General features: G+C 49.9%; 1 protein-coding gene across 1 annotated transcript in view; it reads right to left on the minus strand.

Annotated features, from left to right (window-relative positions):
* The window catches only part of plxna3 (plexin A3), a 135,122-nt gene that overhangs the window by 11,453 nt on the left and 100,262 nt on the right, over positions 1-23,407 (minus strand). Inside the window, exons 11-24 of the mRNA XM_088623794.1 lie at positions 21,178-21,274; positions 17,936-18,126; positions 17,377-17,525; positions 16,094-16,214; positions 12,400-12,536; positions 11,467-11,637; positions 10,604-10,697; positions 9,628-9,867; positions 8,147-8,290; positions 5,572-5,806; positions 4,926-5,068; positions 4,124-4,380; positions 3,670-3,736; positions 1,922-2,068 (exon numbers count right to left, since the gene is read on the minus strand). Coding sequence (XP_088479920.1) covers positions 1,922-2,068; positions 3,670-3,736; positions 4,124-4,380; positions 4,926-5,068; positions 5,572-5,806; positions 8,147-8,290; positions 9,628-9,867; positions 10,604-10,697; positions 11,467-11,637; positions 12,400-12,536; positions 16,094-16,214; positions 17,377-17,525; positions 17,936-18,126; positions 21,178-21,274 — 2,193 coding nt within the window. The remainder of the gene's footprint in view (positions 1-1,921; positions 2,069-3,669; positions 3,737-4,123; positions 4,381-4,925; positions 5,069-5,571; positions 5,807-8,146; positions 8,291-9,627; positions 9,868-10,603; positions 10,698-11,466; positions 11,638-12,399; positions 12,537-16,093; positions 16,215-17,376; positions 17,526-17,935; positions 18,127-21,177; positions 21,275-23,407) is intronic.

A 23,407-nucleotide genomic window follows, 5' to 3' on the forward strand; every position in this document is an offset into this window, starting at 1 on the left:
CCCTTGTCTACCATCAGGGTCAGCACCTCGTGTGTCAGGGCCGTTCTCGGGCCCTGAGAAAGTGCCCGTCACGAGACAGCTGACCAGTACACCTCGAGAAGCCCAGTCTCAGCCCTCCGACTTGCTGACCTCCCTGCCTCCGCCGTGCCATGGCTCTGACGCGCCTCTTCTGAGGGTCCCGGGGTCGGGGGACCCTTGCAACTGGCCACGCCGCGCTCGGGGGAACCCCGAGACCGACCCATGACGCGCCACCGCTGAGGCACGGCTCCGGACGCGGCGCCCAGCGCGCAACACAGATCCGAGCGCCCCCGGGGTCCCATTCCCCAGGAGAATTCGCTGCTCGACTCCGGCTGCCCCTGGACCACACTACAGGGACCACCGCCCACTTAAGAGCTGACTCCCTTGACAGCGACACAACCGCTCATGTTTAGTCTGATGGGGAGGATTGATGTAAGAGGTCAGCTGAACCTCTGCCTGACTGACGAGCCTGGAGGATCACTGATGGCAGGAACCTTACTGATCGGGGCAGGAATACTTTAGCAAATCAGTGCGTTGTTTCCAACCCCAGAATGATTAATTATGCACGGCTCTTAAAGGGAATAGCTCTGATGCTGTTGTTTTTACATTTTTTATCAGTCCTGTTTACCCCTGCGGCCCCCCCATGCTTTTACACAGCGCGTTCATTGCCGACATCCCATAAATCACTGATTGTTTAAATGCGGTATTTAATGGCGATGGTGCTGGCCTGCGCCGGCTGCCGAGCCCCGCGCGGTGAGAACAGCTCGTCTTTATTGTGCGCGCAATAAATCGCTTCATTTCTGCAGAGCGTCACGCGACACTGGCGGGTCAGCACGATTGATGACTCTGGTCCGAGGGCCGTCTCTCTGGGTCGGCTTACAGCCCCCAGAGCCGTTGTGGAAGATTATCTGCTTGGCGATTATCTGACCATTGTCATGGCTGCACACGCAAAATAAAGAGCTTGATTTCTCTACGTCAGCGTGCCGCCCCTGAGCTGATATCGGACTGCCGACTTCAACCTCTGTGGTATCCCTCCAGACTCTCTTACAGTCTGGTCTGCAGCAGACCAGTGCACCTAGGTGTCTCCATGGCCTCCCCAGGACACTGGACCAGTAGGCCAGTGTTTCTCCATCACTCCACCATCTGGAGGGTGGGATCTGCGTGTGAAAGGGTTAAGCTCTGTGCCAGCTGAAGAGGTGAGACAGACACCTGTGGTGTGGAACGTGTGCAGAGAGAGTATGTGATTGCAGAGCACCTGGAATTTCCCAATGAAAAGCCAAAAGTAAAACTGCTGCAGGCAGTGCTGACGTTCAGCGTTAAACAAAGGTCCTGACTATTTGGCCATTAAAGATCTGGGGAAACTGTTCAATAGAGCAGGGGTGCTAATCGTTGTGTCCTGACTAAAATCCAATATGGTCTCGCACAATCTGTCCTCCCTAAACATCCCCCTTAATTCAACAGGTGAAGCAATTTAGACCCCTGATCTACTGCGCAGTGATTCTGCTGGTGCAGAATGGCTGCTGTGCGTCACCCAGATGGGTCTTCACTGGTGGATGAAGTGAAAAGTGCGACTAAAGTCAACTGGGATCCTTTCGGATGAAAAGCGCTCAACAGGTGCAAGGAACTCTAATTACTATTACTATGGAGGGTGTAATAATAGGCTTGTAGCGCTGTCAGTAAGAGACACGCCTCTCCACCAATCGGCATTAACTCTCCTGCAAGGCGCCATGGAGCTCACAGTGTGTCAAAGAGGAATGAGCCCCACAGGTGGGCGGGTCTGCGGGGCCTCTTTCTCCCCCAGACAGGGCAGGAGTTGTAGCTGTAATGGGAAATTCCACACCGGAGGGAGCAAAGAGCAATGGAAAGAAGGCTGCTGGTGATGGGAGTCGCGAGAGAGTCTCACCAGCTGCTTGTAGTCAATCTGCTGGCGGATGAGCTTGTCCTCGCTGAGGGAGTAGCGCGCCTCGCCAGTGATGGTGTCGATGGGCCCTTTCTCCATCTGCTGCTTGATGGCGCAGTAGAGCATGAAGAGAGGCTCCCCGGCGCACTCCTGGAGTGGGCAGAGAGGAGTGGAGAGGGGGAGAGAGGGAGAGGACCATGGAGGAGGAGTGGAGAGGGGGAGAGAGGGAGAGGACCACGGAGGAGGAGTGGAGAGGGGGAGAGAGGGAGAGGACCACGGAGGAGGAGTGGAGAGGACCACGGAGGAGGAGTGGAGAGGGGGAGAGAGGGAGAGGACCACGGAAGAAAAGTAAGGGAGAGAGAGGAAGAGGGGGAGGGGAAGATGGAGGAGCAGATGAGGGAGGGAGGAAGAGGAAGAATGGAGGGAGAGTAGGAAAGAAAGAGGGGCAGATGGAGTGAAGGAGAAAGAAAGGGACAGAGAAGTAGAGAGATTGAGAAAGAGGGAGAATCAATCTTCATTCCAAGCAGCCTTTGTTAAGAGCACAGAAGTCACCAATTACCCACTTAAAAGCTTTCGATGACTAAATAGTGGCACTGAGACAACATCATGATTTAGGCCTTAGACACGGCTTTCTGACGTTATTAATTATAGCTTGACAGCCCGTCTGCAGAGGCCACAGCACGGCAGCACGTGTCTACCAGGAGAAGAACACGGTCTAACAGGAACTGAATCAAGCCTTTTTATGGTTTTAATATTATTTAAAAACCATACACACATGTGGCTGAGGATTGCTATAAGCCCCTTTTGACAGACTTGTACTGGGTACCTTTAAAGAGCTATTCGACAGCATTTTCCAAGGCTAGCAAGGACTTTGCACGACTTAACTCGTTAAGATGTTTTTAACTGAAAAGTGGGATTTGTCTCGTGCCACAGATCTCTCACTAGGTTCTTAAGGCTCCAGTATGTTTAGCGCTTAATATTTTATTAGCCAATTTGTCATTGTAAATGACATTTAGAAACTTTCCAGCATGACCTTAATGCCATTTTAAATATCACTGAAGGAGTAAAAAAACACAGATGAAAAGCCTGTTTTCATAGTTAATCATCCAGCAGCTGCAGTCATTAATCAAGCATTTAAACGAGCGAATGTTAGCATTCTCAAGGCTGTGAAACTGCTGAGTAAGTGACCCCTGGTTCAAGAGCCAGTGGCTAAGAGAAACGGCCACCAGTGGACAGGATAACTCCTGCCATTGGAGACCAGGAGGAACGTCGCCTGTCAGGGAGGGAGCAGGACACTGCGCACTGAAAGAACCTGTGCCTGTTACTAAAAGTGTTAGGAGTTAACAACCAGGTGCTGCAGAGGTGTGTCACTGTTTCCTACACTCCTGGCTGGCCTTGGTTTCTTCGAGGTCTCGAGTGGAGATGTGTAAGTCATGCATCCTATGCGTGATTCAGCAACATGGAAGAGAACAGGGTCTTAGCAGATCAGGGTCTTGGTTAATTGCTCAAGAGTGACCTAACTGCCAAATTTCTGACCTTTTTTACACCTTTTATGGTGAGAAACAGCTACTGTACTGACCAAGCACAAACGGATGTTTTTGTCTGAGAATAAAAGCCCCTTGCTGTTCTGAGGAGAGTGAGCGAGAGCTGGGGTAAACCTGTTCACTTCTTTATTGTAATGCAGAAAACCTCCAGTCGTGGGGTTCATGAGACGGGGGTCTAACACCGCGCGCGGGCGGGGCCGGCCTCACCTTGAGGAATCTGTGCAGCAGGAAGGTGAACCAGTTGGTCAGCATCTTCTCCGCCACCGACTCCGTTCTGTCAAGACAAGAGGTCAGAACAGCCCCTGAATTTGTCAGGCTCAGGAGTTTCAAAGAGGCCTCGAGAGGAGCAGGCAGGGGTCGCTGCAGGGGATCGTCAAGGGAACGTCCTACAGGGACTGGAGGGGACTGAACCTGTTCGGTCTTGAACAGAGAGGACCCCCAGGGGTCCCGAGACCAGTGTTCATGACCCTCAAGGGCCTCGACAGAGCCAGTCCAGCCACTTCCCCAGCACCAAGCAGATCAATTGACTATTAACCACCACATGGACCGGATGGGCCAGACGGCCTCCTGTCGTTCGTAACTGTTCTCATGATCTGATGAAATAAGAGGGGGACGGGTTTAATTGATCAATGCAATCGGGAAAACGCCCCCCCCCCCTCACCGGCGGAGCAGCAGCTTGGGGTGGTTGCGGTTCTCCAGGTTCTTCTCGATGAGGTCCGCCAGCAGCTGCTTGAGCACCATGGTGGCGTACTCCATCCTGCCCTGCAGCGCCGCCATCAGGAGGGAGGCCACATTGCCGCGGTCCCGCATGGAGAAGGAGCGCTGGGCCTCCAGGGTGTGGATGAAGGTCAGCAGGAACATCTTGTTGTGGAGCAGCTGGCTGAAGAGGCGCAGGGCTTTCTCCACACTGGCTGGAGACTGTGAGCACAGAGAGGGGGGAGGCAGAGAGGGTTGATGGAGGGAGAGGTGAAGGGAGTGTTCGTGGAGAGGGAGAGGGAGAGAGGAAGGGAGTGTTCATGGAGAGGGAGAGGGAGAGATGAAGGGAGTGTCGATGGAGAAGCCGAGGGAGAGAGGAAGGGAGTGTTCACGGAGAGGCAGAGGACAGGCAGAGACAGTGGGAGGGCAGACAGAGACGGTTTGGCAGATTGAGAGAGAGGTAGCAGGTGAGAAGAATGGACAGGAGAGCAGGAAGGAGGATGAGCAGGTGAAACGAAGAGGATGAAAAGGCAAGGGAGATGGAGAGGGAAAGACCAGGGAGAGACTGGTTACTGGCACAGCAGAAGAGAGAGCCAGCTCAATCCTCAGCACTTGGGAGATATCAACGGAATATCCAACACAACCACACTGCCCTACTGATCGTTTTCACATTGTGAATCAGCATGGCGTTGCCCTGTGTATTTAATAAATATTATTATATTAGAATTGGATTATAATAGGATATTTAATGTACAAGGCGTCCTTACATCCAGCTCCTTCAGCACAGGGTGCTCCTCGATACCAGGGAACATGACTCTCATGGCGTAGGTGCGATACTCCAGGAAAGGGATCTTCACCCCGTCCATGTCGTTAGTCAGCTCCTGGATGTCCGTCTGGAGCTCCGCAAACGCTGGCGCAGGACACGGAAACGAGAATCAAACCCCAGCAGGACACAGCCACCGCCCACAGATGTCCGTTACGCACACGCACACACAATCACAACACTTTCTCTCCACTCTGCACTCCGATGTCCTAAGGGACTGGGCAGATGCAGCTGTCTGGGCTCTGACCACCATTAAGTCTCTATGAGTGTCTTTGGATAAGGGTTAAATCACTGTGCTCAGACTGAAGTGGGGCTTAATTCTGTGGTCACTGTTTACCGCATCTGCACAGTTCGGTTTATTTGTCATCTGCACAAGTGCAATGAAATGCTTCTTTGCATGTGCGCTCCAACACAAAGACATTAAAGGAATCACCAGAAACAAACACAGAGCAGCAGCAACAACAACAAGTGAAATAAAAGTCAGACAAGCAGAGTGAGACAAACACAATGGTTGTGCGTATTTCTGTACAGCGCTCTGGGGTGCTCTGTTATGGAGGGCAGCACACCAAGCAGAGACGGGCTGATCTTACCTTCCTTACACTCCAGCGCCACGCGGGACTCCAGGTTGTCCATCTGCAGCTGCAGGCGCTTGAGGGTGCGGTCAGCGTCGCGGGTCTTGCGCTTGTAGGCGATGAGCACGGCGATGATGGCGACGAGCAGCAGCCCGCCGCCCACCCCGATGCCAATGATGGCGGGGAGGGTGAGGGCGCTGTCTGAGTAAATGTGCAGGGTCCCGGGAGAGAACTCCAGACCGCCCACCACGATCTGGAGAGACAATACCACCACGAGTGGAACCATCGGTCAAGAGCCTTTTGTTTCCCCTCAGGGAGGGGGAAGAAAAGCGTTGTTGCGTTGCTCAAGGTTACATTGTCTTCTCCCTGTCAGGGCAGTGTTTCATGGCTGTGAATTATCAGTAGCCACTGGTTATTTTAAGCATTATGCTTAAACAGGCCTGTATGGTCAATCTGGGCACTGGTTTAACAAAAATTCATTTCTGTCTCTTGGTTTCTTACCTCAGAATACCACACTGTACAGTATGTGTTTTTCAGATGCTAAGGGCAATAAATCATAACAACCCATAAATCCTTCAGCCCCCTCCTGTACTTTCTACAACGCCCATTATTATAATTTGGCCTTACAATTTTCCTACGTACATGCAAACCCCTATATATTTGCATTTGATTTAAGTGGCCATGCAATTAAATCCCATGTCTGAATATTTGGAATTGAATATCAGTCTCCTGGTATTGATAGATGTTGGCTGTTCTACCCTTTTTTTGTATCAAGTGCAAACATAAGCAATTTGCTTCTTGTACGCTGACATGTGTGATCTATATGAATGAGGCACAACAGTGGCCTCAGCACTGAACCCTGCAAGCTTTTCTAATGGCCAAATCCCTACAGTACATCAGAAGTCTCAGACAGGAGTATATCAGACTTGCAAATCATGAGCAGATTAAATCAAATTAATTCCTTCAATTAAACAGCTTTAGAATTTAGGAGGAGCTCCCCAGTGCTCTATCAGTAAGGGCCCTTGTCTGCACACAGGTTGAGATCCATGATCGTGGGTTTGAGCCTGGGTCATGTTACTGTGACTGGGATCTCCCAAGTGGTGGCACACTATCAGCCAAGCGCCACTGAGACAGTGGGATTAGCCAGGGCTCTCACTGCAACCTACTGTAGCGCCCCCTTTTGGCCTCCCAAGCTTGCAAGCTTGTGGTGCTGTTGATGATGGACACGCCCCTCCTCCAATCAGCACCGATCCTTCAGCTGGGGGCTGTGCTGACTGCGAGATGTTAAAAGATGATTGGTCAGAAGAAGGGTGGGAGGAGGAGCTTGTCCATACTTCCTTGTTCTCCCCTGGGTTCTGGGTTTTGTAGCTGATTGAGATGTGAAAAAACTCATCACTGGGCTTACAAAGCTGGAGCTGGGGGTTTATCAAAAGGGGAGAACTCTGTCCTGAGAGATGTTTGGAAAAAGAGTCCCCATACGCAAGTGACAGGGGTGACTGAGCGTTCAGGCCCCGGTCTCAAGAGCTGACAGAAAACCATTCAGTAATTCTGGATGTGCGCAGAACCACGCCGCTCGCTAGAAAAGGAACAAGGGTTTGTACTGTTGTGCAGAGGGGAAGAGGGGGGCCGATGGCTGGAGGTCACTGTGCCAATTAACACCAACTTCCTACAGCCTTCCCTAACGAGTTTCACCTTTAGAGTGTCATTAGCCGACTTCTCCGGCACATTAATTATTGAATATTACCCATTACAGAAAGAAAAAGGACCTGAGAATGCTGCCAATAACTGCCTGCTGATTAACACCCAGACCAGACCGTCTCTCTCTCCCTCCCTCTCCCTTGCCACCTCCCCTCTTCCAAACTCCCAGCCTCCCTCAGGACATCACGCTACCTGCCTATCACTGCCTGCAGTTCCCAATCAAGACTTCTTTCCTCTGCACAGCACCATTTTTTGGCATCCCAGATTCCTATATTGGGATTAAACCGGCTTAAAGCAATTCAGCGCAGACTGGAACAGACTAGAGCAGACAGAGGTTTAAAAGATTCAGCTTTAAACCTTTCAACCTTGAACCAGGCAACTACTTATCGACCCCCAAATTCATTAACCTTTTCTAGTCCGACTGTCCTTGGGTTTTGAGTCTAGTTTGTGACTGAGACTGAAACACCTCATCCCACCCCATGTGAGCACATCTGACCTGAATTATCGGAAAGAAACGAGCAGATTGGATGAAAAACATTTCAAGGATGATATAAAGCACTGCCTTTGTCTTGTTTAAATTTCAGGGGTGTTCCAACTGCTAAAACCCTCATCTTGATTTGTCTCCACTGCATTCTAAGTCTATAAAAGCTTCATTTTATATAAGCATGAAAGAGACACCCTGTGCTTTCAGCAAAGGTTTTATCAAAGTGTTCCACTCCAGCAGCAATATTTGTAAGACTATAGTAAAATCCACATGAAGGAAATGGCAAAGAGATGCCCTTTGCCTTCAACACAAAATAAAAAAAACTCCTGGATTTTTTTTAATACCAGGAATACTACTGAAAGCTGCCTCCTCATTGGCTCTCAAACAGTCAGTACAGCTCCACCCTCTTACCGTGACTCGCTGTTCTCCAGTGAGGTCCGGCGAATCACAGAGCAGCTGAGACTCTGACACAGTTAACAGGCAGGGGGTTTCTCCAATCAGCACGGTGTAATTGAGGCGGGTGTTCCCTGGGGCAGGAGGAATCAGGTTTTTCCCCTAGTGATAGGACAAAAAAAATAGGACCAAGTCTATTTGGGTTGTGTTACTGGTGGATCAGTGCAATTGCAAAACAAACCCCAGAGCAAAGAAAACATACAGGAAAAGAGGTAAACAAGAATTGGGAAGCTTTGGAATACATTTCTCTCCTGGAAATGACTGGAAAAGTCCCTCTGCAAGTTTAAGCTCAACTGCTGAACTCAAGCAGCGAACACAAACTCAACATCAATTTAAAACAAACCCTGAGCACCCAGCTCAGAGTGTCTATATCCATTAGCAGCATTACGTAGAGCCAATTAGTTCCATCAAACTCTCAATTCACAGAGCCAAAACAAATATTTCCATTTGTTTTCAGCTCACATCACAAGAAATGTTAGAGGCAAGCGCAGTATATTTAGGCATGAAGCCAGGCTCTACAGAAAGTGATTCGATTTTTCAGTAGGTTAACTTCACAGATTTTCTACTCCTGATTTTCCTGAAAATCCATTGCTAAAATTCACTACACCACCTCCTCTCTTGTCTCTTCTAAAGAGAAATAAAAGTGTGATTTTTTATCGCTTTCTCAGACGTCCTCGTGGAACAGGCGTCACTTCTGCTCTGGCCAGTCAGCGACTGGCCACCCAGGGCTGTGGTCCGGCCCTTACTGACAACGCAGGAGTGCTCTCCTGGTCTGCCAGCGTCTCTCGGGAGGAATTCGTCTGCAGCCCGAGACGCCGGAAGACCGCTGGGCCCTGGAACTGATCGTTTCTGACTTGTCTCTCTCTTTGGTGTCGCGTGAACGCCTGACTGGAAGAGCACCATCGCCTCACTGCTCTGCGCCTGCTGCCTCCGTGCCTCAGGGCGGGTAACAGCCCGGCTCTTGAACAGCGAGCAGATTGAGACGGCACCCAGACTGCCATCAATTCTGAACCGCAGTGAAATAGGGATGACAGAAGACAGTGTCCCCAAGGCATACCGAGTCAGTGTCGTGGGCTTGAAGAACTAATGGCTTATCTAAGAAAATGTTCAAATTAATATTCAGAGTCTCTTGTCCTTTGTCACCTAAAATATTGCATTGTGCGTGACAGTTTTGAAGGATGTATTAATATGCAAATGTGTCTGTTTTGAGAACTCTAATCAGCTGTATCGCTACAGAGAGACCCTCACCGTGGGCTCAGACAGGTGACTGCTCTGGCTCTGCACAGTCACCAGGTGGACCGGCTCTTACTGAGGCAACGCAGGGCACAGCCCTGTACTCTCCTATTCTGCCTACTGTATGTCTGCATCCATTTTTACAGGCTAAGCAGGTTTTAACAACAGACCTTAGAGAAGTGAGGAACAAACAAAGTGCTCCTTACTTTTAAGATGATAGGGGATCCAGGCTTGACCTCCAGTATCCCAGAATTCCCAAGCGGGTCGAAGGTGGGGTTGGGGTAGTAGGTGAAGGGGGTCCCATTAAGGGCAAGCAGGGAGGTTACGTGGTCCAGAATGAAGCCAAACTCATCGGGGTGCAGGCCTGATTCGGGGGGCAGCCGCTTAGTGTAGGTGATACGGGGCGCCAAGCAGGTCATCACCGAGTCGTTCACAACATGACACACCTGGGCCGGAGAGAGGGGGAGGGAGGGAGAGAGCGAGACAGGACAGAGCAGGAAAGAGAAGAGGAGGTCAGCGTGCTGGAACATCTGACACTGCTAACACTGCCGCTTAGTCAGAGAGAGAGAGAGGTATAGGTCACACACGATCCCAGAGCACTGGGTCAGAGAGAGAGCTGGAGAACACACACAGGTGCACACAGGAGCTCACAAGAGCTCACAGGTCCATACAGGTGCACACAGGAGTATATAGGTGCACATCACAATTGAAAGACAAACACAAAGAGGAAAAACACAACAGAAATCGCAAACATCCGAGGCTCAAATTAACCACCGAAACATCGAGGGTGTGAAAGTTCTAAACGGCTGTGCCAACGAGAATGGAAAGTTGCGAGCATTTTCTTTCGCCATCAATGAACACACGTGTTTGTTCAAATCACGAAGCTCAAACGGGCAACAAGTCTAACGCTGTGATCCTCTTGCGGAGGCTGTGCTAGGGCCGTCCAGCAGCTCGAGTGAAGTCCCGCGGAGCCGCACATTCGGAGCTGGGCAGTCACATCCCTTGAGGGTTAACGACACAGTACGATCACGCTGTGTCGAGTCCACAGGAGAAACCCGTTTCAGGGGGAAACTCGCCACATCTGAGTGGAGCCATGTGTTTTAATTCTCCATTTCACAGCCGAGTGCTCGCTCTGCCTGCGCGCGGTGAGAGACAGGGCAGGGCGATGAGGCCCGTACTCACATTGGTGGTCTCTACGCCCCCATACTTGGCCCGCACTCTGGGCTCCTGGATGGTGAGCAGGTTGGTGCCACTCACAGTGATGGGAGTGCTGCCGCTGGAAGAAGAAACACAAGATTCCTGTTAGTGGGAATTAGGGGTGCGCCTCGCTCCCTGGACCGGATCGCAGCTGAGGGGCCCCGTTTGTGTCGCGGTGATCCAAACCTTATGCAATATCCCACGTGCTCTCACCACTGTTCAGACTGAACACAACCTCCCTCGGTTTTAATTCTGCGCTTTGCACTACAGATCCTGAAGATCCGCCGAGGCCATGGCAACCCCCAAAATCAGTTAAACTCTGCAGTCGTTCCCAAACCGGCTCAAACAGAGAGCGTCCTTACTCCTCCACAGCTGGAACGGGCAAGTGCACTGATTACACTGAACGGATGCCTAATAATAAAGGATGCATCATAATTACATGTAGTTTCTAAGTGTAGGCTCACTGCAAAGTGTTACAACATTGCCTTTTCTATTGCTTTCCCCCATTATCTAGAAGACTAAAACGTATCAACATAAACACTTCTCCAATCTGCAACCCCTCCGCTCCGAATAGGAAAGTTATGATTCTAATGGCGGTGCAGGGGGCCGCTAGAAATGGGAAATTCTAGGGCTCTGGGCTGGATACTTTTTTCCAGCCAATGATTTACAACACAGCAATCCCTTCTGCCAGCATCTAGTCTCAAGAACTGCACCAAACGTGAGAACTGTATCCCTGTGTCTGGTGCAGTTCTTGTAACCGCTGGAGGGGGGCGCTGTTCTATTGTGGCCAAGGGACGACGCAGGGCGGTGAATTCAGTGCTCTGTTTCTGGGGGTATTCGAAGCGTACTCGAGGATACTCCAGCCGGGCTCCACGCTGGAGACGATGGGGTCCTCCGTGTAGGAATAGTGGGTGTCCGGGCTGATGATCTCCGCCTTGTCGATGTACAGCTTTATGTTCGTAGGTCCCGGTGCAGCCAGAGAGGGGGGTGTCTGGCACACGATCTCCCGGACACTCCTCCTGCAAAACAGAAACACCCCACAGCCTGTGAGACCTTGTCTGAACTTTCAGCTTCTAAAAGAGCCCCCCAGGTTCCTTCTGGAGATCAAGATCCTCGAGTCCTGAGAATTTGCTTTTTGCTACATCCTGATTTTAAAAGAATCGTGCCTGCAAAACTAAAAAGAGAAACGTCTGTTACAGCTGGTCAGGTCGGGTCAAGAGCGCAGGATTAAGAAATAACCAAGTGGTTATTTTTGTGATGCTGCATGAAATTTTAAAAACCTTGAGCTGTGGATCTGTGGATTGTTAGCCTTATCTCAAATTGTATTACTTCAGTCTATTTCATTTAATGGAAACTTGATTACTTGTTCAGCTTAAATAGTGCCACTAATGGACTGTAGACTGTCAAGAATCTGCACCAGATTCTTCACCAGTCTTGGTATTGATCTGTATTGCACTTTGCAGATCAGGCTGATTCCTTGACACCAGCTGAGTGAAACTTCCTCGATAACCCACAAGGCAGGGAACTGGAATCTGCTGCTGCAATGAGCAGAGTTCAACACCAGGAAACCAATCAGACTCCCAGGGCACAGCGGCTTGATCCAGTTCAGGTTTTACTACCACCAACTGATGCCGCCCTGATGAAACAGAAATGCATGGATTTGAGTGATTTAAAATAACACTAATCAAAGGCCCATCTGTGCAACTGGGAGTCTTATCTGTTTCCCTTTTGGTGGCATGGAAGCTTGGCCAGTGTGCTGGGCAGAGCTGGGCTGTGCTCACCTTATAAACTGGCACTCTCCTTGTCCCAGGAACACTGTGACGGAGCTGCCAGCATCAAGGTGTCTCCCCGAAACCGTGATCACCGTCCCTCCTGAAACCGGCCCGCGGTCGGGATGCACCTTGTTAAAGCTGGGCGTCTGGGGGCGAACACAAGACAGGCATGAAACATCTGGACACAGCTGTTCTCTTCCCGTTCTCAGCCTGACGGGCTGTCCTGCCAACTGCACGGGTCCGATTAGTCCCCGATCTAGTTTACTGAGAGACTGTGACCGGGCCGAGTCTTAACCCTTTAACTGGCAATTGCCAACCGGTCACTAAAATCAAATTTAGGCATGAAAAATAGCTTTTTTAAACCAGAGGTTCCTTCGTGCCTTGAATCAAACGCTGTGCTGAGGAGAGGTTGAGGAAAAAGAGAATTCACACTTTCATTAAGAATATAATGGCGTCCTGTGAGAACACGACTCAGCCACACAGCTGAGCAGGCAGACAGTCCGATGACCTGAATCACGCAGGGCTTGTTAACCTCTATACCAGGGGTCACCAGTCCTGGTTCTGGGGCGCTGGTGTGTCTGCAGGTTTCTCAACTATGTTTAAGCAGCTGGGAGCCATTGGTAAATGGGTCCAATTAAGCCACTAACAAGCTGATTAATGCCTATACGAGCTCAGCTGGACAGAAGACCTGCAGACACACTGGCCCTCGGGGACCAGGACTGGACACCCCTGTTCTTATATCTACCAAAGACACTCTGTGTATGCTGAAAGTGCAATATGTTAAAAAAACACAACAAATTGAGGAATAATTGTATCACAAAAAGGCTAAAATTCTTTCATGTCTTTTTAGCTTTGCAAAGACCATGAGGGGACCTGACAAGTATTCAAGATCCTCAAAGGCAACGACGGAATCGGCCCAGAGGAATTCTTCCAAATTTAACAGTAAGACATGAACGAGAGGCTACAAGCAGAAACTACAGGGGAGCACATTTAAAACTGAGAGCAGGAGGCACTTCTTTACACCGAGGGTTGTGGGAGCGTGGAACAAGCTGCCCAGCCATGTTGTTCAAGTTGATACTCCAATTTCAGAAACAGCTGGATTCCTCTTGTGGATGTTTTGTCCTTAGGGAGTGACGAAAGGAATAAGACGGTTCTTCTCATAACTTCAATACAGAATACAGCACCACTGTGGCCAGTTATGAGTCCATCCCTCAAAAATTAATCTGAGTGGATTTACTGGAAACATAGATGTTTCTAAGGATGCGGAAAACCAATCTTCTTTTACTCCATGTTTAAAAAATTGCCAGACTCCCAGTTTCCAATCTAGATGGTAATTAGAACTGACCACTTTCTGGACTCGGAGTTGTGGTGAAAACCGCAGTGGATGGGACACTGAGGAGATGACATCACCGCCAATTTCTCACCAGAACATTCCGTCCCCGCTGCCCCGTTTCTTGCCCTTATTGCCGGATTCGTGTTTGTACCCTAAAAAACATGTGGCTTTTCACGTTTTAACACGCCAAACAAAGCCAGTTTTGTTTCTGCAACACACGTCTGAGACGACTGGCAGGAAGTCAATTAACGTCGCGCTGATCCACCCACTGAACCCCGCCTCCACTCCCTGCAGTACTGTACTCTAGACCGAGCAGTCCTTGGTATTACTCTTTCAGCGCGCTCATCCATCCATCCATCCGTTTTATAACCACTTTCTCCAGTGCAGGGTCACAGGGGGACCGGCGTCTATCCTGGTGAAGATGCACCCAGTACAGGACACCAGTCCACCGCAGGGCACATACACACACTCACATCAGGGCCAGTTTTCCCACAAGCCATTTAACCCACCAGTTTGTTTTTGGATTTTGGGAGGAAAAACTGGAGCACCCAAGAGGAAACACATGCAAACACAGGGAGAACATGCAAACTCCACACAGACAGCACCCCAGGATTTGGACCCAGGGCCCCAGCGCTGCACCACAGTGCTGTCTCCCAGGTGCCCCAGTATCCAGGGAGATTAGCTCCCCATCCTTACCCTAACAGCATTAACCAGGAACATGGTTTGGGTTGCTGTGCTGTACTGGCTAATTTGATGCCCTGTGTGTCCCCCTTTAACGCACCCTGCTGCACAGACAGTGTACCCCAAGACACAGGGGAGTGGTGGGTGCGTTCTGAAACAAATTTTCTCAGTTTTCTTGCTCAGCGGTAAAAACAAGGGAGAGCCAGACTGGGTGCACTACGCAGGCAAGCATTTTTGGCCAATGTACCACAGATATGATTCCCTTGAATCGCCTCCATTCGGGAAGGACTTCTCTTTTAAAGCTGGTCGAATCCAAGTGGTCCCCCAGTGATGCACATTCATTCGTGGAAGGGATGTTGGACCCAATATCCACGAGATTTCAGGGCTCCGGATCTGAATCCAGGCTGAGATGCCTGTCCGTGTGGAGCAAACACGTTCCCACTGGATTCCCCCCTGTTCACAGGAGGTTGTTCACTGGCTGCTGGGCTGTATGGAACCGGGTGACTTGATGGGCTGAGCGATGTCTGAGGACAACTTTCGGATGTCCTGTCTTTAGAGGGATTCTCCGGCGGGGCAAACGACACTCCGGGCAGATTCTCACAGAAGACACAGCGGACTGATTTCCGCACGTTTCCATGAACTAATAAGAAAACCACATAACGAGGTCGAATCGTGTCCAGTTCTAAATCTTTCAGGACCTAGAGTACGTAAGGCAATTTCAACGTTTCGTTCTGCTTGGTGTAGAATTGGTAGCAGGGCAGAACACCTACTCTTTCAAACACAGCACCCATCCGTGTCGGACACCCAGGACTGAAGCAGACCCCAGATATCCATGCGTGCAGCATGCAGGAAAATGTGGATAATATATACCTTAAGTGATAACAGGTCTGCTGCGCTCACACACACACACAAAGCAATTGGCTTCTCATGCATTTGACATTTCATTTTTTAAAATTTTTATCTGGAGTACATTTGCCACTCCTGGAATTAAGCTGCAAGGTCACTATTGATTTTGCGTTTGAAGAGCCCCCAGTCTGGCTCATTTATTCCTCGCGGCGTAGGAGCTCCTGGGTAATTGACTGTTGCCACGTTCCTGCTCCGCGCTGCTTAATGCTCCAAGGAAGGATTTGGTAATTACATCACGCTGGGCGCATTTTACAACCTTATTTTTCTTTCTTTCTTTCTTTGCATGGCAGCTCTGCACTCTGCTCTCAGGCTGCCTTCTGCTTGAATTGAGCAGCAGGGAGAAAACGGCTCCAGCCCCCCCCCTCCCCTCCACGCCCCGTGAATTATTAGGGGGAAAAGCTCCAAGACCCGCATCCTGGTGGCCGAGGGGCGGCCTCAACACCAGCTGAGAATTCAGGCAATGAAAATGTGCCGAAACAACCAGAGTCTTTTAGGCTATTTTCAACATTTACCATTCAAATACTTTCTCTGGAGCAAACCTATTTTTTTCCATTAACACTAATCCTATAGTTCTAATTAAAAATATAAACAAGGGCCGGGGGACCTGGGCATAGAGCAGGACATTTACTGGTGCAATGTGAGTGAGGTGCCTTGCTCAAGGGGACCATAGCTGTGCCCCACTCCCCGGATTTGAACCTGCAACCCCCTGAGATAATGGAGAGCTCAGCTGGAATGAAGACTTTTTTTTTATGGCGCGTCAGGTTTGCAAGGGGTATTACATACCACGAAGTTGTAGATCTGGACAGACTGGCTGCGAAACTCAGCCACGCAGTCGCCGATGCACAGCTCCACGGCGCCCCCTGGGGGGTTGGGGAGTAACGACTCCTCCATGTCACACACGATCCTGGAAGGGGGGGGATGTGAGTGAGAGAGCACAGTCATGATCACAGGGGACACCCACTGCTCTCCCCAGGCAAAGCTGAACAGAGTTTCAGTAGTATCCTCAGCCATTTCACCACAAGTTTGCCTGGTCATCATTCCTTCTCACCATTTGTGCTTGTTATAGCATTCTCCATGGTTTAAGTGTGCATCAACATTGCTCTGCTTTGAGCACCACGGTTAAATTTTCATCTGGGCCACCCCACAGCACTAGGCCCTAGAGAGACCTCCTACAGTAGATGGCAGGCATCCACATGTAACACAAAGACCGAGGGCAAGACGTGATCATCAGGACTCCCTCAAGCAGAAATTCTTACATGCAAACACCAGCCAAAACCTAATTCTCATAATGGGTTTGTCTGCTCTCGAGTGCTAAATACGAGGTGTCTGCTCAGTTTCTGCTGACTTGCACTGGGAGGGGAATACAGAGTCACAGCTCAAGCCTTACAGCCTAGCCTACTGAAGTCTCCAAGCCCTCCTGAGCCTTGCTTCACAAGCAGTGAATCACTTCCTGATTAACTCAGCACGGTATCCTGCAACTCCTCCGAACACCTTTATTAAACACTAACTTGTAGGTTTTTCCCAGACTTGACAAAACCTTGTTCTCTGCTAGGAGTTGCAAATGAAATTATTGATGAAGCAGTCATATCGCTCTGTTGATGCCTTATTCAGTATGCACAGCCCGATCTGAAACCTAATTTGGCTCTCGCTGGCAGTATTGCCTCTTTAAGACTTGCTGAGTTCAGTTGCTGGGCTGCATTATTTAACACAGTGAAGCAGGCACGTACAGCTCACCGATGCACAGAAAATGAGCTTAAACTGTAAATTACTGCTCTTTGTGGTCAGATGGTCTTACTTTGGGAAGAGGGCATTATTATTTTTGATTCTTATTTATTAAATCTATCCAATAGGAATTTACTGGAATTTTACCAACAATGTTCACCAGCTGCATGGTGAAATGTATTTTCAATCCATGAATAAAAGGGCTTTGCTGGGTACTGTCAGCTTGCAGAGTACTTCCACAGTTTTCCAAGGGTTATCCCACGAGTCTGCTCTACAGTGAGTGGCACCGGCTCCCCACGGCATCTCTCCCCCCAGCCTGCGGTCCAGCGGAAGGGGGAACTCACCTCTCGGCGCTGATGTACTCGGAGGGCACGGGGTTGCAGCGCACGCCCGCCACCCTGACGTGAGTGATCTCGCGCACGTGCAGCCCCAGGTTCTCGCCCACGATGGTGACGCGCGTGCCTCCTTCCTTGGGCCCCGTCAGCGGCCAGATCTCTCGGGAGAAGGCGAGATCACCATCACTCCGGCCGCTCTCTCAACATTGAAACGAGCCACGAGCTGCCCCACACACTTCCCTCAAAGCCTCAGCGCCGGCGGCTGAAATATCGCCCGAGAGTCTGCCGCGTGCACAAGGCTGGGCTCCCGGATGCTGGTGTGTTTGTGAGTGCTCCGTCGTGGGCTTGGTATTACGTCACAGTTATCTCAAAAACAAGCTAGGTTTTCGTAGGAATTGTTGCACACAGCTCAGATATGGTGCCAGCATTACAAGCACAACAGAGGATGAAGATGGTTTTCCTAAGCTCATCCCATGAGTCTGCTGCACTGGGGCTTTCAGACGCTTCTATGGTGCAGGAGCGCTACAGGGAGCAGTGTGGGGCGTGGGGGTTGAAGGTCGCGCCCTACCTTGGTGATGCGCGGGTGGCTGCAGCGCACGTTGCGCCGCCCCGGGTGCAGCCAGTTGTGCTCGGGGGCCTGGCAGTCCTGGCGCAGGAGGCACTGCTTCTCCGCCGTGCACCAGCCACACTCGAAACTGGGCTCGGCCTTCAGACACAGGCCGCAGCTCTCCCGCTGCGCCGGGCACTTGTACAGGAGCGCTGCGCGGAGAGGGAGAGGGAGAGGGGCACGGCCGTCAGCTGCCGGCCCAATCAGGCAGAGCACCGGCCCGCAGGAACACCCCCCCGTGTCAAGAGCTGCGGCACCGCAGGATGAGGGTTTGAAACGCTTCTAGAAGAGGCACGACCAGCGTGGGCCAGTCTCATTATCTGCTGCGCTAATTTGATCTCCTTTGTGCGTTATTCTCTAGGAGAATGACAGCTGGATCCAATTGTTAGAGGTGTAATGACAGCTGCTGGCCAGAAGAGGGCGGGAGGGAGTGGGACACGCCCACACACACACACAGACTGGCCCGGTCGCCCACACAGAGCAACAGGCAGATCAGGGGATGGCTGTTGATCTCAGCTTCTCTCTCTAGCGTTGAAGTTTCCCAGCCTGTGGTGAGCAGCGTTACAGGTCTCTGCTCTGCGCAAGTGTCAGGAGACTGTTTAACATTCCCGCAGGGATTCAGAACGGCAGTAAAAACAGCCACAGGTCAAAAACACAGGAAGCTCACGGAAGTCTCCATGGGGATATTTGGAAGACATTTTTAATTCATGTCCGTGATGTTTAAAAGCTACTTTGACGTTCTGTACTCAGTCTCCTAGGGGGTGTGGACATCAGGAAAATAAAATATTAAGCAAATCAGGGCCAATGACCCAAGTAAGACAGAAGAGCACAGAGGCTCATCTCTATCAGTATTCCTGACCGCTCCTCCTCGATGCATCTCCTCGATAAGGAGTCACCATGCTGAAAAGAAGGTGCCCCAAGAGTAAAAGGGGCTCAGCGAATTGGTGGCTGAACTTCTGGCGACAGTACCACCACCAGGGGGCAGCATCACTTTTTCCATGGGGCCTGATCGCGCACCTTGGCTTAGACTGCCAAAGAGCAAAACATCATGGGTTCTGGGAGTCTGGAACAAACTGCCCAGCCGTGTTGCTGAACGAGCCGAAGGAAATGTCCTTCAAGACAAAGACAAAGTCAACCCAAGAGGAATTCTACAGAACTGACCAGTGAAACTGGAGCCAGAGAAGACAAGGGAAAACTGAGGGGAAATGCATTCAAAACTGAGAATCGGAGGCACGTCTATACCCAAAGGGTTGTGGGGGCATGGAACAAGCTACCCAGCCATGTTGCTGAAGCCAGCACACTGGCTTCTTTCAAGAAATGGCTGGATGAGATCCCCAGATCAAATAACCAATAACTTGATTGGCTGAGTAGCACTGTACTTATATTACTGAGATATGAAGACTGATTATTACAGAGTGTCCCTGGAACTACTGCAATGGCAACAGACCTGGCCTCCCCCCTTACTCAAATCCACAGTTGAGCCAGTTTAAATGGCCAAGGGAGGATGATTGGAAATCTGTACTGCAGCTAGTCTGCGAGACAATATTTTTCCTTAGATTAGTTATTTAATGAGTGATGCTGAACTGCATGTAAATTATATAAATTTAAATACATTTGGGTAAGGGCTGTAAAATTGTCAGAAAACTGTATAAAAGGCATGTAATCAACACTGCGAACAGCGTAATTTTAGATTTAATGCATATTTATAGCCTGCACAAATAATCGAGCAAGAATTTTTTAATATGGGAAGATGCGGTTTCTTTATTGCCTTAATGCTTTGCATTCTGCAGTTGCTTAAATCCATGAAATGTCACACACTTTTTACCACCAAATTGAATATTATTTTGTTAACAAGCACTTCCCCAGCCCTGCACCAAACAGCCCTGACACACACTGATGAGAAAAATTATCTCGTCTTTGAAAAAACGCCAAAAGGGGACTGACTTACAATCCAAGAAAGAGTCTCCTGTAGTTTACTTGGAACACAATAAAGTTCCAGTTTGCTTAATAAAGAACTTGAGCTTTTATACCGAGGGAAGTTATGTTAAAACTCTAGTAAAGGCTCAGTTAGAATATTGGACATAACTGTGCTCACCAGGTTCTAGAAAAGATACTGACGTTCTAGAATTAGTCCAGAAAAGAGCAACCAGATACATTCTGTCCTCTACAGACGGGCTGAATGAACAAAATCCCCAGTCATGTGGTTGAAAACAAAACCCCGGTTTCTTTCAAGAAAGGCTGGATCTTTGGATCTATTAACTATTAAACTACCAGTGGGCTGGACTGGCAGAACGGCTCTCTCCACTCCTCGAGATTTTAACAGAAAGTACAGCAGTAGACTGACGCTGCTAGCTTGGTTGCTATGCTATTGTTTCTGATGTAACACAGAAAGAGCAGCACGGAACACATTAAGACCAGCATGAGGCTTTGCAGGTATGATCACATAATTCAGGATTTCGTTATGTTCGCTGTAAAACTGTCACAGATTTTGGAGCCTCTGCTGTACATTGGATTACCTGCTTTAATCTAAAATAATTAGCAAATGACTAAAATCAGTAGAGAAGAGCTTTGCTGCATGTGGACGCCGCAATATAACCTAGACTTCAATCGTTAGAATGATCCTGCCAATTATTAACTATATAATTGAGGAGCAGACTATGGTCGCGGGTTCGAGCCTAGGGTCATGTCACTAGGCAACTTTGACTGGATTTCCCCAAGCAGAGTCGCCCAGCTATGGGGTAAGAGTACCCTAGAGACTAGGCGAGGATGGGTTGACTAGAGCACTCTCAGCTCTCTGCAACACAGCGCCTCCTGTGGCCTCCTAGGTGATTGCAAGCATGCAATCTCCTCCAATCAGCTCTGAGCAGGGGGCGGTGCTCCCTGTGATGTGTTAAATGATGATTGGCTGGAAGGTGGATGGTGGGCAGGGTGGAGGAGTCTGCCCACACCTCTTTACTCTCCCGTGTGCGGCGACGGGATTTGTACCTGCGAGCCGAAATGTGAAAAACACACCAACAGGTATGCAAAACCAGGAGAGGAGTGAGGGAGGTGGAGATGAACAATAACCAGTCATTCAAAAGCTTTTTAAAATAAAAAAGTCCGCAGCAGAGGGTCTATGGGAACACCCAGACACCACCACATGCTCAAGGGCTCCCCTTTTACACAGCGGCCCCACAGAAGAGGAGCAGCCGAAGGCTCCCTACCTTTCATGGAAGCTGGCTTGTCGATGAAGAAGTCTCCGTCCCACACCACCGAGAAGTCCACCGGCAGGTCGCCCAGCTCGTCTCCCTCGTACCAGTACTGCAGACACACGGGGCAACAAGACTGTTGAGGGCACATCTCAGCCACATATCGTCACCTACGGTCAGTTCCTGTCAGACCACTCTGCAGCCATAATGAAGAAGCATCGGAAATCAAGCATTGTTGTCTGCCGCTGTCATCATGTAAGCAATATTCCAACAATCCAGCGAACGGATTTTAAACAAAAGGATTTGCTCTTTGATGCCCTACAGACTGAATCTGCCGGGTGTGGGGAGACACAAAGGCGTTATTGTAAATCCTCTCATCCTGGATCTTCTGAGCACCATGGTTGGGAGCAGGGGGGTTCATGTGACACCAACATCTGTACCCCATTGTCTTGTGGTCCCAATATCTGAATGCAACTGCCTTGTAGCACTAGGGTCTGCCTGCAGGGTGAGAATTGTTTCAGCAGCGTGTGGGGTCTGTTGGGGGCTGTTCCTGTCTTGGGGGGCTGTCCTTGTCCTGGGGGGGCTCTGATATGGCATGGAGCAGAAACCTGGAGAACATGCCACACTGCACCCTATTCAGTAAATGTGGGGTCCAATGAAGTCTTCTGGGACTCAGCTTGAATGAGGAACCCTGCTCTGGCGAGCTGCTGTTCTTGCTGTCCATCAGAAAGCTCCCATATGCTGAGCAGATACAGCTGTGCCATGAAGCTGTGATTCACCCTTGATCAAAACTACAAATGACATCTTTGCACATTCAAAGCAAATACGCGCCATTCATTAGATCATCGATCCTCCCTCTTGCAGAACCTGGGAGTCAACAGGTTTTCCTCCCAGCCGAGCTCTTAATGGTTTAATTGAACGAGCTATTGACTTAATTATCACCATTCACACGTTTCCTGTAAGTCCTGCAGGGCAGGGACACCGGGATCAGTGATGAGGACTTCCAGACAGATACCGTGCGTAGATCACAGCCCGACTCGGACATCTGCGAAGAGCCGTGGCAGAGTTCGAGCTGCCCAGCTGTCGGCTGCCCCTGTGGAACAGGGCTTGCGCTGGTCTGCCCACGCGGGTGGGAGAGGGGTGATGCTTTAGCGTTTTAATTAGCATCCATACTTGGAGCACTTAGCAACGCATCCTCAGGAGAGCAGCGCCGATCAGACCCCATCGATCGCCAAGGCAAAACACTTAAGGCTGCTGGGAGAAGGGGGAAGGTTCACAACAGAATCAGTACAGGCTGAGCTAAGAGAGCGACCCTCTGCAAGCTGACAAATCACCCTGGCTAATAGATTAGCTATCAGGCAAAGACCCCTCCCACACTTCTTTAAATCCAGACTGAAAACCTATTACTTCAGCCTAGCCTACTCACACCTCACATCATAGCTCGTTGCAAGCATGGCTGCTGGTGCTGCTGTACATGCCATTGTGCGTCTCTGTGTTGGCCCGCCAGGTAGACACATCTGTTCTGACCAAACTATCCTATTCTCCTCCCCACATGTTGGATGCTGCATCACTGCCACGGATCCAAGAAGGACACCGCACAAACTGCCATCATTTAGAAGGATTTGCTGGTCTACAGAGAACTGCAGGGAGTACAGGCACACAGAAGGACATGATGGAAGACGTAATACTCCACATTTTGTACTTGTTTAGAATTGTATAATGTTAGCATGCCCAGAAGGGTTGGGCAGCCAGTTGACCTTGGACTCCTAGAGGTTTTTTTTTCTCCTTACAGGAGTTTTTGGTTCCTCTCCTCCGTTGTCTTCTGGTCTTTTTCTCTTTCTGTATTGTAACATCATGTACTGTCACACAGCTTTGTTAAGGACCTTGGGGCAAGCTTGTTCTGAAAGGCGCTATATAAAACACATTGAATTGAGTTGAACTTCTGCACTGGGAGGAGGGAGACCAGGTCGATCTGAATTTGTTTGTGTCCGCTGGATTAACACTCAGCCCCCCGCTCCTCCATTTGAAAACCAAAGGACACAAAAAGAAACCAAACGAAAACGACACATGGCATTGATGAAGGGTTTATATCTCCAGCCCTCGAGGGCCACAGGGTCCTCTGTGCTTCAACCCTCCTCCGATCTTAATTAACCTAATTGTTTGAATAAAAGGTTCAATCAGCTGTTTTTCGGTCTTAATCAGTTGCTAATTGGAAAGTACCTGTGAAACCAGCAGGAATCTGCCA

This window comes from Lepisosteus platostomus, chromosome 3 (assembly GCF_059453375.1).
Source record: "Lepisosteus platostomus isolate fLepPlt1 chromosome 3, fLepPlt1.hap1, whole genome shotgun sequence".
In the NCBI taxonomy this organism is placed as follows: Eukaryota; Metazoa; Chordata; class Actinopteri; order Semionotiformes; family Lepisosteidae; genus Lepisosteus; species Lepisosteus platostomus.